Source organism: Drosophila hydei, unplaced genomic scaffold (genome assembly GCF_003285905.1).
Source record: "Drosophila hydei strain 15085-1641.00,03,60 unplaced genomic scaffold, DhydRS2 tig00008139-arrow-pilon, whole genome shotgun sequence".
Taxonomy (NCBI): domain Eukaryota; kingdom Metazoa; phylum Arthropoda; class Insecta; order Diptera; family Drosophilidae; genus Drosophila; species Drosophila hydei.
Genome location: NW_022045847.1, coordinates 1,590,758 through 1,607,306, shown reverse-complemented (window position 1 = coordinate 1,607,306; position 16,549 = coordinate 1,590,758). Strand labels below are relative to the sequence as shown.

The window sequence follows — 16,549 nt, the reverse complement described above, 5'->3', positions numbered from 1 at the left end:
TGCTAGTGTGAAGAAGGCTAAGGCTGGATTGTCCGCTTTCAACAGGCGCCACCTGACGGTCAGCTTGGACACTAGCAACTTTGTTTGCAACAACATGAAGAAGCACAAAAATGTCAAACTGGAAACTAACTCCAACTGAGGAAATAACAACAGAGGACTAAAGGGCAAAGAAGAAGCAGACAGAGACGAGGCGTGAGAAAAAGACAGAGGGGCGAGGGCGAGGGTGAGAGTGAGAGAGTGGGAAGCAGAGCGTGTTAGTAGGAGGTGGTGCAAGAGAAAGAGCATTTTGACAGCCATTTTGGCACTTGGCAATTTCCCCCGTCGAGAGTACATGACAAAAATTGTAGAGTATGCCGCAGGCGGAAGCAGTGGGGTAGTGGTTCGATGCGGGTGGAGGGATGCGCCCGTACGTTAGGTAAGGTAAATTTTTCTTGTCGAAAACTCTGGCAAAAAGTTAAAAGTTTAATTGTGCGCAACGCTTAAAATGCAAACGCTGGACAGCTAGAGCAGGAAAATGCACGAACGGAGGCAGGAGGTGAAGCTGAATGCAACATCTGTGACAAGTTTTATTAAGTTTATTTTAAATTTTTGCATTTGCTCGAGCCAAGGGAGGGGATGGGCAGGGGCTAAAAACGTGCTGCCACAAACTTGTCGGCTAGCATATTTTGTGAGGATAGAGAACGACGCTTTGTTGCAACTTTGATAAAATCAAATGTGGAAGCTGTAAATAGGAGGTTAGAGAGAAAAGAATTGCGACAGGAAGGGCGCCTGTCATGTCACACACACTTTTTTATGGCAGGTTGCACACACTTGACTGCCCAATGGCCTTTGCAAAATGCAGCTGAGACTGTCCCAAGCCGGACAATGGCCACTTAAAGCCTTGCCAAGCGCTCATAAAACGTTTAAGTAAGGGAACAGCAAAGGCAGCGAATAGGAAAAAGAAGGAAGTGGAGCTGTTGCAGTGACAGGTAATGCATATCCTTGAGAGCAGGTTGTCAGGTGTGTGTAAAATATTTAAGTGCCATCAGTTGCTGTCATACTTTTTTAATTGACTTATCAATAATTCATGCGGGGCAACACTCACACCAGCACAAGCACAAGCAGAGAAAGAGAAGGGGAGAGAGAGGAGGAGAGAGAGAGGTGAATTGTATATGGCAGTGTTATTCATAAATACAAATGAAGTCAGTGGCGCGGCGCGAATGCGAGAGGTGAGACAAATGCGAGAGATTCGAGGCTCTGTTTGGCCAGGTCGACGACTCGCCTTGTATTATTTATATACACACACACACACATAGGTGTGTGCACATGCACGACTGCTACGATAGATGGCGCCATCAGCACGTCCAATATACGCAGTAAAGAAAAATGTTCGAAATGGTTAATCCTTAAGCTGCATGCTTAAATGGCTTTTACATCGAACAGTGTGCTCCAACATATATTTGTCTTGTTAAACATTGCTTATTACAAATAAATATATGCTTATATATGAAACTCTCATTTAAAGCAAATAGTGTAATTAGTTGAATACAGTAATAATAATACAAAATAATATTTTAAAATATTATATGCTTATTTAATAATTTTATTATTTTTATTTTGGTTATATTTACTTTTTTTATTATATTTTTTTTTATTTTTATTTTTGTGACTGTTTTATTTTAATTCTTTAATTGTTTGTTTATTATCATTAGGATTTTTATTATTTAATTTCTCTTTAGTATTTTCCATAATTCAGCGAATTTCTCACATTTCGATTAACCAGTTTTTAAATGGTTTTCTTTCAGTATTATTTTTTCGACCACTGTCGCTTTTTGGCCCCATATATTTATTTTGATTAATTTAAGTGACAGTCGAGTTAATTCGGGTTTCAGTATTTCTGCTGCAAATATTTCTCATTCTGGTGTTCATCTTTATCTTGTGCTCCACTTTTGGTAATTTCAGCTGCAGTCCAAAGTGGAGAAACGTGATTGATGCATTTTTAATGCGCTTTTCGGAGCAGCATTTTACAACGCAGCTGTGGAAGGGGTAGACAGAGTTGTTGTGATTGCGCATTCATTTGAAAAATGCAATTGTGGTTGAGCGGCCATTAAAAAACCTTTAAATAAATTTTAGTTGACATCTCGCGCAGAACGGCAGCAGCGCATCATAAATATTATTTGAGAAACATAATCAGGGCAAAGGTTGAGGACGCTAAACAAAAGCAACGCAGTAGAGCATTATGCGTCAAGGATAAAATCAAATTTAACGCATCGCTTGCATTTGTGCAAAGGCTGCGCACGAGAAGCTCGACGAGGAGCACTACGAGGAGGTGGAGCGTCTTCTAAATGCTTTGAGTTTGGGCTATGCACTCTCTGGGCTGCTTAAAGAAAGGCCACGTAGCACTTGACATGAGCAGAGACAAGCACACACATGCACTGAGACACACACAGGGACACATACACAGAGGAGGACGTTTAAGTGAGAATTTCGGGCGTGGATGGGGCGTTGGGCACGTGCCGTCGGCTTACGCGCCGTTTGCTCTATGGGAAGCCGTCGCCATATGAGAAAAAGCAGCGTGAAAAATGTGTAGCATAAGACAAGGCGCATAATCAAAAGTAAAGCAGCCAAAGGATGCCCAAAGCAGCCCCCATGAACGAAACAGCCTTTGCAGAAGATGCACATGCTGAGCGCAGTGCTGCGGCTGCTGCGCTTGGCTCAACATAATACAATATTTCAAGCCACAGAGAACAAAAAAAGTATTAAATGAAAAAAAAACAAAAGCCAAGCTACAAAAATCTTACACCGAGCTGCAGCAGCTCCACATGTCAAAACGGCATTGGGAATGGGGCCACAGATTGAAATGTATGTGTGTGTGCTTGTGTTATAATACATGCACTTGTGATATTGATTATGAGTCTGTTTGCTCACGCTTTATTATGCGCGCTTCCACTTTCGCAGCACCACTAAAATGTTATTCAATTTCATTAACTCGGCATGAATAATATTGTAAGTACTTATAATGGAGTCATAATATAAAAATAGTAATTGATAAGTATATCAATTATTTAGCAAATAAAATATTTTCAATTACTATAACTATATATAACTAGTTCAAAGTTTATAAATTTTATTTTACTATAAATATAGAGCTGGGGTAAAATATCCCCTATATATTTAAAATAGCAAGAAAAATGGGAACTTCTTAAAAATATTTATAGTTTTAAATAGGCGAACTGCCGTTCAACTATAAAGACTTCAGCTTAGCAACATAATCGATCAAGTCCGAACTTTATTCTCTGTGGTCTCATCGTGCAGATTTCTTTTCAAACTACCACTAGATTGATCCACTCTCCTGTTAACTAGCTTTGTGCTGGCTGATGCTTAGCCAGATTCTATTGAAGAATTTCCTTGGCCACTATTCGCATTATATATTGGATCACCTGCTTGCGACACGAGCGACATTTGGGCTCAAATCGATTTTGATGATTTAGTTTGAAAAGTATTGGCTGTTATTTCGTTTGTCTTTTGCGTATTACCGTAATCCCAGAGCTGTCTCAAAGTTAGCTTGGACTAACGCGAGTTTTGTCTGTTGATTGTAGCGGGGCTGGGGACGTGGCACTTACCTCTTCCTCATTGCTGGCCGTGTTCACGGAGTCCATGCTCTGTGAGAGTCCCAGCGGGGCCAACGCCATTTGATTTTCCATTATGCTGGCGTCTCTGCTTATTGTTGCTGATGCTGCTGCTGTTGGGGCGCCTGCAGTTGTTGTTGTGTTTGTATTGTTGTTGTTGTTGTCGCTGGCAACTGCTGCTGCGGCACTGACACTGCCTGCCGGCGAGGGAGTCGTCGGCGCTGACTCGTGCGACTGTGACTCGTGCGTGGAGCTGCCCGGGGAGTTTGTATTGTTGTTGTTGTTGTTGATTGTTGCTGCTGCTGTTGTGGCAACACTTAAAGCAGTGGTTGCTGCAGGTGGGTGCTGGGCAGCAACTGCTGCTGTTGTTGCTGTTGCCGCTGAGCTACTCTGTTGCTGTTGCTGTTGATGTTGCTTGTTGCTGTTATTGCTCAGTACTAAATGCTGCTGCTGCTGCTGTTGCTGTGGTGCGTACTGTGCGTGAGCGTGTCGCAGCTGATATCCACTATAATGGGCAGGCGCCTGCTGCTGCTGCAGCACCGCCACGTGCTGCTGCTGTTGCTGATGCGCCGCGGCAGCTGCAACGGCTGAGTGCTGTAGATGCTGGTTGAGCAGAGCAGCGGCGGCGGCTGCCTGATTGAACTGCGCCAAGCGCTGCTGTTGCTGCTGCTGCTGCTGCTGCTGATGTTGCTGGTGTGCGTAGGCAACTTGCTGTTGCTGTTGCTGCTGCTGTTGTTGCTGTTGCTGGTGGTGCGCGGCAACGGCGGCCGCAAACTGTGTGGGATGTGCAAAGCTCAGCTGGTGGCCCTTGAGCGCTGCGGCTGCTGCTGCTGCGGCTGCGGCGGCGGCTGCTGCTGCTGCTGCTGCCGGCGAGGTGGCGTATTGCAGATGGGCACCGGGCGCGGCAACTGCTGTTGCTGCTGGCACGGGCAGCACCGATACGGCGGCGGCGCACTGGCGCTTGGGCGACGGCGACAACACCTGTGGGGCACTCGCTGGCGTTTGCGGCAGCGTCGGCCTGCGTTTAATCGCAATCGACGAAATGGTGATGGCTTTTTCAAACACTGGCCGCTGGTGTTGTTGGTTGTTGATGGTATTGGTGTTGGTGTTGGTGTTGGTGTCGGGTATTATTGATGTAGCTGTCGTTGCTGTCGTCAGCGTTGTCGGCGTCGGCGTCGGCGTCGTTGTCACTGCGGGCAGCAGTTGCAATTGTGGTTCGGCGATATGGAGCAGATGGTGATGGCTGCCCAACAGGTTCTGATTCTGATAGTTGGCTATGTTGGCGACTCAGTTAACCTGCAAAGAAAATGTCAAAGCAAACAACATCATTAGCATGCGAGCAACACAGCGCTTATGCGTATTATAACTTAATTCTACCCAGAGTCAAAGAGTTTGATCCACAGAAAACAGCTGTTTGACAGGGGCAGAGCTAACGACAACTCAGCAAAGGGTAATTCGAGCAGCCGAACTTCAGTCGGAACAAAGGAACAACATTCGAGAAGTACGTACATTTCGTTAACTCAAAATGAAATTCCATCAGCTCGGCAACTGGAACGACAAGCCTCAAGTTATGCGTTAGACCAGCAATTATACAGGGTATCGAATTTGTATACATGAACAAAGCTGGGCTCCTGACACCAGCAGTTCACAAATTCGTATACAAATAATAAATATAAACAATAAATAATAGCTGAAGCATTTTCGAGAGTTTCTATTTGTCTGCAAATATTGCAATTATATGAATCAAAAAGTCTTAAAATATTTATCTTTTAAATTCACTTTTTGAAAATAATAAAACCGCCCCAATTAATTATAAATTAAGACTTCATCTCAGCGTTTATTCAATTCATTTATTGATTTCAACCGAACTGTGCGTGCGATTATTACAACGTGAATTCTATTGAACTAGTTTTGTCACACTTTGTAAGCTACGCCAAGGCAGGTTATACAAAAGTTGACTAGAACAAATTGTAAATTTATTGAAAGAGAATAAAATAGGAGCAGTGGAGTTCAAGAACAAAGACGGCGCTTGTGTTAGAATAATGACATGCCAGAAAGAAGCTCATAGAAAATTGAGTAAAATGAAAGAACAAACAGCATGCAAATTGTGTAGGTCAGTCACAGAGACATAGAGAGACTCCGATGCCAACAATTGTTGCTGCGTATACAGCTCTATTTCACTGGCGGTTATCACTAACAGCCATCGACAGACGCCACGGCTGCTGGCAAGAGAAGAATCTGAATTCAGTTGAATGGGAATAATAGCAGCAGCAGCAGCAGCAGCAGCAACCGCAAGGCAAATAAACAAACGAAAACACACAGAAGGAGAATCGAGAAAGTATACATATGTATATACATTTGAGTGTATGCGAAACAACTTGAAAATTGAGCTGACAACAAACCAACAACCCAAATTGTATTTAAAAAATATGCACATAACTAAAGCTGAGTATCCAGAGATATGTATACATATATCGTGCAGTACATGTGATAGTCGGCATTGTACATACAATATATGCACATATTTGAGCAAAATACACAATCAGGGCTATGAATGCGGATTATAATGGCGCCAGCAAAGCAACGAACCAAGCGAGTACTAAGGACACGCGGCGACAAGCGACTCGAATATGTCGCCCATCGACGCCTGGGTATTGTATCTGTCTCTGTATCTGTATCTGTATCTGTGGGCTGTCATGTATCTAAGCTATCGCCACACTTTGCATATGACAAATTATGCACACAATAATCGAGGCGGGGGTATGCTTAAGTATCCTCTAGCGGAACACACTTATCTCTCCGCTTTGCCCAACTTTCAGTAGCAACAGCTTTTAAGGGCATGCCCCAAAATGTGTTGCTTGTTTTTCGGGTGCGGCTATTGGCAACACTTGAATTAATTACAAAAGCATCACGCGCTTGCTAATCATAATTCAAATTTAATATCGATCAGAAAGGCCTTCTCGATGGAGATGTGGGTCGAAAGACTCGGGGTTTGGTATTAAGGGTGGCTTGCGTTGGAAGCTGTTTTAATCCCACATGATTTATAATTAATAGAAATGCAAAAACCACTGGTTAAAACAATGCATAATGCATAATGTATGGCTAATATTTAAATAGGCCATTGTGCCAACGACGCGTGTTAGATTTATGACCAAAATGCGACCAATTTTGAATTTATTGAATGCGACCAACGCTGCGTATGCGCAATTTTATATAACTTTGCCACACGAACTTCGATTCAAATTTACGACTTTAACATCTCCAATTGTCATTGACTTCTTTGCAAACACATAAACTACATCCATTTTATATTTAATTTATTTAAATAGAAGCCGCATGATGAAAATTTAGTCTTAAATATTGAATATGCGAAAAATATATATATTTATGGCAAAATGTGATATGATGTTGTGGTTATTGTATAAACACACATTAAATAGAGGCTGGCTGGCCCTTGCTCTCTTTCATGCAAGTGCCAATTGGTTACAGCTTAACTAGAGTAACAAGCTAAAGACTAATCAGTCGATAGAGAAGAATTTACAAAGTTAAATTGTATTTCAAAGAATATATACTAAGTTTGCTTCCATTGAAATATTAAAGACTTAAAATAAAATAAATATAATGTCTATATTAATATACATACACTTATTGGTAATTGATAATATTGTAGATATCTTAAGTAATTTTCAAACAATATTTTATATTCTCTTTGCTATCCAAGAATTATCTTAAACATTTCTTGAGTTCGATAAAATTCTAATTTGCAGAAATATGCAAAAAGTCATTCGAAAACTTAAGCAAATATATATTTGTTAAATCTGACTAATGCTGCAAATAATATTATTTAAATACTAGATTTCATTATGAGCTCATTAGCATTAAATGCAAAGATGTGGTCATGCACTTTTGTAATTCTGTCGTCGCTTTCATATAACTTGAGCTCTGAGATAAATGATTTAGCTTGAAATTAAAGATGTTGTGATTTCTTTGCTTCTTCTTTGCTTATTCATGCACTGACAATATCTCAAAATTTTCCATTTCCAATTGCTGCTGCTGTTCTCTACGAAGTGAGGTTATGTATGTGTTGTGAAATTCGCACTGCAGCGATAAAGCAACAGCAACATTTACTACTATTCAGTTCATATATACAACGCAGCCACAACAACAACGGCGTTTCAAATTCTAGTAAAACACAGGCCCTGGCAGCCACAATAAAGGCATTGTTGTTGTTGGTCTGCTGAGGAAATTACTCAGTAAAAATTTAACAAAAGCAACAACAATAGCTACAGCGACGACGACAACAAACACAAGTGAAATACACTAGTCATAAATATTGCTAATGAATTTCCCGCACGCTTTGCTGAGCTCAGAGCCAGCCAAGTCGCGTCTCTCTAATCGACATCCATTTTGCATTGTTTTTTATAATTTGTATTTTTTGTATTTCTGTGTTTTTTGCCATACATTTCTGGCTGGCGCAAAACAAATATAATTAAATGTAATTTTTATAATGACAAATGCGTTTTATTGTCCGTTGATGCTATAAACTAAAAGGTAAAACTCAACCAACCAGCAGCAGCAGCAGCAACAGCTGCCACGCCTTTAAAATTTACCAAATATCACGAAGGCAATTTTCAATTTCTTGCTCTCGCTTTGGCCCAATATTTTAAATTCAGCTGTCGACTGTTAAGAGTGCCCGTCGTGCCACGTAATTACCACACGATTCCTGTCCCACTCGAATCGGGTCAATTGGAGGCTGTGCCACGCCTCTCCCAAATGGAAATTGTCTGACTGACTAGCTGGGCGGCTGTGGGCTAAGTAGATCTATTGTAATATATACACTCTGTTGTGCAAAGCAACACACGCTAATCGATGCACGCCCACGAACATCATCTCGCCGATTATCATCAAGTTTGTTGTGTAGAGGCGGATGCTGCCATAAAATATAAAGATGATTTTTGGGTTGCGAATCTCACTTGCTAGCAATTGTCAGTTGTCAATTGCCAATTGCAGCAGCAGCTGCAATTAGAATTGCTAATGGCGGCAGATAAGCGCAAGTGCACGTTACTTGGATCTCCTCCCACGTGATCGGCTTTTCTTGTTGTAGCTAAGTTATTCCCCGCATCTGACCCTGATACAGATAGTCGCTGGCAGTCGCAGCTAGTTTTGTGTCTATGACCAAATATATGTTGTTGATGAGCTCGTGGCTGTGGCTCCTATAAGCCGCCCAGTGGCTCCAGCCACAGTAAGCTACAAATGCCAAAAGTGGTTTAAGCCATAAATGTAGCTGCTGTTTTATTTTTTCAACTATTTTTTTCTCTGCTGCGCATCCCATTGTGTTCACTGTTTGTGCCATAATTAATATTTAATAAGCCAGACAACTTTTCTGAAGACTGACTTTGATATACCCAAGCGGCTGCTGCTACATTTACATACATATACATATATATGTGTATAAAATACTCTGTTCGTGGCCATAAAATGAGTATTACAGCTATAGTTGGCAAAACGAAGGTCTCTTGGAATGTGAAGAACGGATGGGCGCATGGGTTAAAGAGACGGAAAATACCATAAAATATAAATTTTTAAAATATTTTTAGAGTAGGTAAAATTGTAAAAAAAATTACTAAGAATATGCATTTAAGATGTGTAGATTAATAGAGAGAAGAGGAATAAGTATGTTTAAGTTGACAGAAGAGACTTTGAATAATAAGCATGATTCATATTAGAGTTGTGTCACCCAGCATATAATGTAGAAATATCTATCAAGTTAAAGTATCAATCACTTGGTATTATGAAATGAAAGTGCTCTCAGTGTGTTGATAACTTTCAATGTTTACTTCTCATTTTCACATCTCATTTTCAGCTTGTGCAGCTGCGAGGAAGTAGCCTTTCGAAGCGTATTCGAGTTTCGGTTCGTTTTCCGTAATGTTTGTTTGCGTTATGTATTTATTTTGGTTGCCATTGCTATGAGAGGCAGGCAGCAGCAGCTCAGCTTGTGTTGTCATGCTTATGTGCGCATATTTAATACGATGCTCAAGAAACAATTTTTTTTATAACTTGGCATGCTCCAATTCGTTGGCGCAAGGCGGCGGCAGCCGCAGATAGAAATGCGGCAGCGGCGCGGCGGCTCTTGGTGCGGTCTCCATTTGCCAGCCATTTGAAATGCCATCTGTGCGAGTAGTACGAGAAATATCTTGTATCTGCAAGATAGTTAGTTTTACCTTTAGCTACAAAAGTTTTGCCAACGTGACTTGCCTGCTGCTGCCACACTCTTCTCGCTTTACTTTCCTTGCTCCTGTTAAGTTTGAGCATTTTTTGAAAATTACAAAATCCATTAAGTTGCTTGCACGCAACTTAAACATAAATCCATCATACGCCATAGAGCACACACACAGACACACACACAGTGATATTGAGTTAGGGTAGAAGCCACGCCCAGTTGCCTCTACGTTGGCTGCTGGTTTTTTTATTATCCACGGCATATTCAATGCACAGACATTCAGACACTCGACTAGGTAAGTAGGTTGTGCTGCCTGTGCCTGCCCCCGGCCCATTCTCTGCCCAACTCCGTCCGCTTCGTGTTGGTCTTTCGCGTCTTGTGCAGGGCTTTCTATTTAATTTCCCAGCTAGCTGGCAAACTTCTGGGCTCAATCAGCCAACGTCTTTGACTTCTTGTGCCTGCAGAGGCAAAATACTATTTCTTTTTTCTCTTTTCCCTTAAAACTTACAAATTTACAACATGCAATCAATAAATGATGGTTCAGTGTGCCATTGTGACTGTCAATCCCGTTTAATGCACTCCGTTTGCCTAATGGATATCTACACTTTAACCGTGTATATAGGCGCATTTGTACATGCATATATCAGCGGAACCAGATATGCATAAGCTGCATAAAAACACAGCTCTTTAATCAAACTCTTAATCTGCCAATCAACCAGCTGAACTATTGCGCCCTCAACTTGATAAACATCGTCAGCGCATAATTCTGTTTATCTGCGGCTTATCTGGTAATAGCTGCTGATAGCGAAATTTGCTTATGAGCGCTGCCTTTGCTTATAAATCGGGCATTCGAGCAGCCAACAGCAACATACATCCACACACACACACCCATACAGTTAGAGATAAAGATACTTCTACACATTCAGATAGAGATAGTTAGACAGACGTGCTTACTCACGGCTATTGTAGCCATTAATGTAATAGACGTCGACCGAAAACAACAGGCCAGGCAGGCAGGCAGTTAGGCAGTTAGTTTCTCGCCGAGAGAGGTGAAAGATGCAAAAATGTAAAACTCATGTGAAGATTGAATGGAAGATTTAGCTCACTGACAAGCGCTGAGAACTGTGTGCGAAACTAGTTCAAAAGTTCAAGCGAGCAGTGACTCAGGCTCACGCCGAAGCTAAAGCGTGTGTCTTGTGTGGCAAGATCGGAGGCACAGAGAAAGGTAGCCCAAAAAGCAGTGCTCGGTTATGTTTAGAAATGCCCTACGGCTGTAAACAGAATGAGGCATAATGAAAATGTAAGCAGATTAAATCAGAATAAATTGAAATTTGTCTTTGAACTGAGATATTGAATATTCTTAAGACTTTCTAACACTGCAAAGCATATGATCTATAGATGTTGAGCAAAGATAAGAATTATATATATATTATAATCAACATTTTATTATTATAGTAATATATTATTTTTTAATTTTGTATTTTATATTTATTATATATATTTTATTATTTTCAGACATATTTAAAGAGTCTATAAAAATAGCTCTTCCGGGTTTCTTTAAGCATATTACCCAAACTTGCAATTAGTTAGCACAGGCTATCCTACAAATTATGTCAACGAATAGTAACTCGTTTCCTCGATTTATTATTTATAACAACTCATAAAGAGTTGACTAAAGGGTATATGAGAGTCATAAATCTTGGTCTTCGGTCTGCGTACCTCTATTATTATTTTCTTATCGTTTTGACTTGGCTATAAATAGCCTTTGAGCTCAATGGCAATCATAACAAGCTTGGCCGAATCGAGTTTCGAGTGTGGGGAGTCGCATCAATTGACGCTACTTCAATCAGCTTTGGAAGATGCTTCGTTCGGCCAACATTTCAATTGTTGTTTTGTGTGGTTTTTATCTTTTTATCGTGTGTGCTTGGCAGCGCATTTGCCATGCTTTCCCATGGCCTCTCACTACAAGTGCTACTCGGCAGATATCTGTAAGGCATTTGGACCGCAAGTAAATCGCACGTTTGATATATATTTCGTGTATCGCATCGCTCGATTGTTGCAATTGCTGAAATGCGGTTGATTTGGTCATTGATTTTCGTTTGTGAAGTGCACCAACAACGCCAACAGCAGATGGAACCGCAATCAAAGTACAGCCAAATGACAAATCAACAACATCAATGTCAACGAAACAATTCAGACAGCTGTCAGCCTCTTCTATATGGTAGACTAGATGAGATATGATATGGTAATAGTCTCCACTCACTGCCTCTCTCTCGCTCTCTTTCGCAGTGGGATCCATTAGCATTCGCAATTAATTTTCATCTCTGGCACAGAACTCGCACAAAGTTTGAGCGCACTGGGAAATATGAGAAAAAAGGTCAGCTACTAGCTATGGCATAGATATATTTAGACTGTCTGTTTTTATTTCTCTCTCTTTGTCTCTCTGTCTCTCTCTATTTAATTCTTTATTGCTTAAGCCGAGATTAATTAACGTTAATTTTGCATAATTAAAGCGACAGCAGCACAGAGTGAAAGGCCAGCAGCTAAATAGCTTGGGAAAGTTGTTATAGCTCTATTCATAATCTTTGACAGAGCGAGCTGCTTGGGTTAACGTTTTGGATAATCCACTCAGGTTCAGTGTCAAGGGTCGCGCCACTCATTTTCAATTAAAACCTCTTGTAATGCCGCATGCAAATGCTTTATGTCCACAGCTTTCCTTCTCTGCTTCTGCTTCTTCTTCTTCTTGTACATGAAAAAGCTTCTTGAATAACTCATTCTATGTAACTTGTTCGTGGTAATTCTCAGTGGGCCAGTAAATCTGCATCTGCTTGTGAATCCAATTAAATTTGCAATAGCCCAAAAACCTCACTGCCAAAATGAAGGTCCGATGTCACGAAGCCAACTACAGCAACAAGCTGTCAACTGCTCAATTATTTGCATAACCAGAAGCTCCTAATGACAAGAAGAGAATGGAAATCTCTTTATATAAACTCATATATATATATATATATATATATATATAGTTTTAATAAGTTAAATATTTAGTCATTATCAGCATAATTTTTTCTATTTTATTATTTATTATTTCTAAGTGGAATTCACGTCTGTCAAGCTTATTTTCTTTTACCCAAGAGCTTTTCTCTATTTACCACAGGAATACTTTTACAGTCACAAAGGTTTTTGACGAGATGCAAATTAATTTAGACAAACGCAAATATTTAAAGTCATAAGCTAAAGGCCATCAAGATCAACGCAATTTGTGGTTAATATATGATGATAAGCTTTTCTGATTTCACAAAAATGCTTATCAAATGAAAAGAGCAATTCCTAAAACTCAACTCAAGTGGATTTCTCATCAAGTTTTTTGCCGGCTGTGTAAATTGCTTCGAATTAAGCGCAACACGCGTAAGCCTTGCCCACTTATGATGGCTTCTCATGGGGTATCTTGGATTTTAAGTAAATAATGTAACGAATTGAAGAAGAGTTTCAAGTGAAGAACGGACATGGTCCTTGTGAATGAAATACTTTAGATACTTTATCATACAATACTTTTCACCTGGTTTTGCTCTATTAAAATGTAAACGTGGTATTCAGATAGAAACTCTATTTCATAAATTACAATCCACCCTTAATCCTGGCTTAAATTAGTTTCAATTCTTATTTATTCTTTTGTATATTCATAAATAAAGCGAGTCTTTTTATTTTTAAAAAAATTACATTATATTATATATTACCTTATAAAATTTATTATGAATGTTTTTATAAAAGAAATTACTGCACTTTTGTAAATCAAGAAAATATATATATATATATATAAGTCTAGATTTTTTTCAAGCCTTGATCAATCAGTTATATTAAATCGATTTTATTTTCACAGCAAAAGTTAACTAAATAAAATTATATGACAGACTAAAATTGAAGTATATAAATCCGTTTTATATTTGAAATTCATTTTATCTTGTTATAGTTTCAATTCAATTTATAGCATTAGCTGCCATAGATATATTACTCGCTGCGAGAACATTTAAAAGTCGACATTACGAAAACGCATTGGCTACTTTTTGTTTTTATATACATATTTTATATTAGGTTTCCGTACTCGTAGTTCATGCTGGATTGGCCCCTTCATTCATTCTGAAGTATGATGTCATTAATTAATGTGAATGAGTTCAGTATGATGTCAATTAGCTGCGGAAAGCGCACTTGACGGCGCTGCTGCAGTGCACAAATTGTTGTAAAACTCGTTGCTGATGTTGTTCAAGATACAGCCACCCACACACACACACACAGAGACACATGCTCGAAGCGAGGCACACGCAATGGTCATATTTTATGAACGTTTGCAATTGAGAGGCAGCTGAACAACGGAATGCCATGAGCTTCTGCTTGTGCCCACAAGAAAAAAGTTGAAATCTTTATCTTAATATCCGAAAAGCGCACAAACTCCAGCTGGCAAGTGCTTAACAATAGTTAAGACCCAGTTCGCATTTGGATATTTGAATGCCGTCTCCCTCCAACAGCAACAACAACAACAACAACAACTACGAATGTGAAACTAAGCACAGTCATTAAAGCTGACTGCTTGCCACGCCTTCGCTTACGCCCAGTGTACAATGCAAGAAGAAGATAATGCGAATTATAATAATAAGTAAATGCAATAAAATGAAAATCCAACTGGGAAATTTTTGTTTGATTTATTGCTGTTGTTGTTGTTCTTGCACAAAAGATCCCAAAGCAGCAAAGTAAAATAAGAAAACAGCGAAGAAAAGCATTATGCAGATAAAACGCTCGACAAGAGACAACAAAGTTTTTATGCGTTGAAGGGATTTGGTGGTCCAGCAGGTGGAACTTCGCTGGAGACTAATCTTCCAGCTCGGAAATTCCATGCCAACTGCCTACCAACTAACTAAAATTACTTACACAGCACGAATCGCGGAATTTGCCCTTTGGTTAACGTACCTGCAAGTAAAGAGAAGACAACACGAGTCACGTTAGAATCGAATAAATGTTTGGCAACTTTTAAATCTAAAAGAAATGTTCAATTTATGACTAACATTTCAATGTTAACGGCAAATGCAGACTCAGATGCAGATGCAGATGCAGAGACAGCTACAGATTGCAACTCATTCGAAGATTTATTGAAAAATAGAAGGTTAAGTGAACCGTGGACGAGGTCTGGGAATTCGTATCGATTTGGTCGGAAACTTTTCCTCTGTGCCGCCCATTTGAAAGTTTATTAGCCTTAGATGATCCGAGTCGATGGGAGTTACACACCCAGGCCCAGATTGTATGTGTTTAAATTGGCATTGTTTAAAATGGCTCGAAAATCGTTTCCATTGATTTCTGCGATTTGTTGGCCAATTGTTGCTACACTTTGTTGATAGATCATTATTTTTGTTATTGCTGTTACCAAGTGGCGAAAGGCGAAACCCGCTTGAGTTGTGTGAGCAAACGAAAGAGCGTGAACACAAAAAAATGAAAGACAATTTCTTATGGTCAGCATGAGTTTTTGTAAAGCCAAAGCCTTTCACCGATCCGAACATCGTGCAGCCCAGCATATATTTCAATTATTGTTGCCCTCAGACATAGGCCAAACCAAAAACAAAGTCAGCAAAACTCAACTAAGTTCGGAACTCTACTTTACTATCTCTCAAGTCATAAGAATTGTCAGACTTTCAGAGTAAGAATATTGATTATATTGGGCATAAGAATATTTTATAACATTTCTTTTGTTATCTTAAGCAGTTGTTACGTTAATAAAATATCGAAATATAATACTTTTTTATACGGATATTCGTGCTCATAGTAAAAAGCCATGTTTAAGTAAATCTACAGAGATTAGTACTGCACATGAAATAATATATATGATATTAACAAATACATATAGTTTTTTAATAATTAAAAAAAGTAATTATTATAGCTCGGTTAATACACGAAAGGTTCGTATGTTATTCGAAATATGCAATCATCTTTAATTGGTATTAATTTATGCCACAATTTCAAAACTCAAACAGACAGAAATATTTAAGCATCGACTTAGCTAAGCACAACAATTATCATTATATATATATTACTTAATATTATTGTACCCATATAGGCTATACACTTTTGAATTGATTTTACTCAGATTTCATTAACAACACGTACCTAAAGACCTAAAGGTTTATCTAGCTATTCCATTGTTTTTAGCTCATGATAGTAAAGTCTACTTTTGCTGTGTGCATTTATTTAGTTAGAGCCGTGTGGCCGTCTGTGCTAATGATATGCAAATAATCGTCGAGTGCAGAGCCACGCGACCAAAAAATACAGGAAGCTATAGATATATATATATACGTATGTCGAGATATGTGAAGATATATAGGGACACGAGCAGTTGAGAATTGAGACACAGTTTATTCAGTTGCTGGCAGCAAAAGAAGTGCAGCATTATGAAACATGAAAGACCCTTCAATTAGCTCATGAAGAGACACACACACACGCTCATACACGAACACCCTCAATTCCACACACACATCCAGTGACTACCCCTTTAACAAATGCGATATGTTGATATATCCTGCCTCTAACCCTAAGCAGCGGCCACCTTCACAGCTCTGTGTATGTGTGTGTGTGTGTGTAAGTGTGTGTGTATACCTTGTGCCACATCCTTTGTTGGCTGTTCGTTCCGTGTTTTATTTTCTTCGCTTTTATTTACACATGCTATTTGATGGGCTGCCTAAAG

The 16,549-nt window shown here is 39.5% G+C and overlaps 1 protein-coding gene across 1 annotated transcript in view; it reads right to left on the bottom strand.

Annotated features, from left to right (window-relative positions):
• Positions 1–16,549, bottom strand: part of LOC111601329 (protein couch potato) — an 86,200-nt gene that overhangs the window by 51,373 nt on the left and 18,278 nt on the right. The window contains 1 exon segment of the mRNA XM_030225766.1: positions 3,603–4,894. Coding sequence (XP_030081626.1) covers positions 3,603–4,894 — 1,292 coding nt within the window.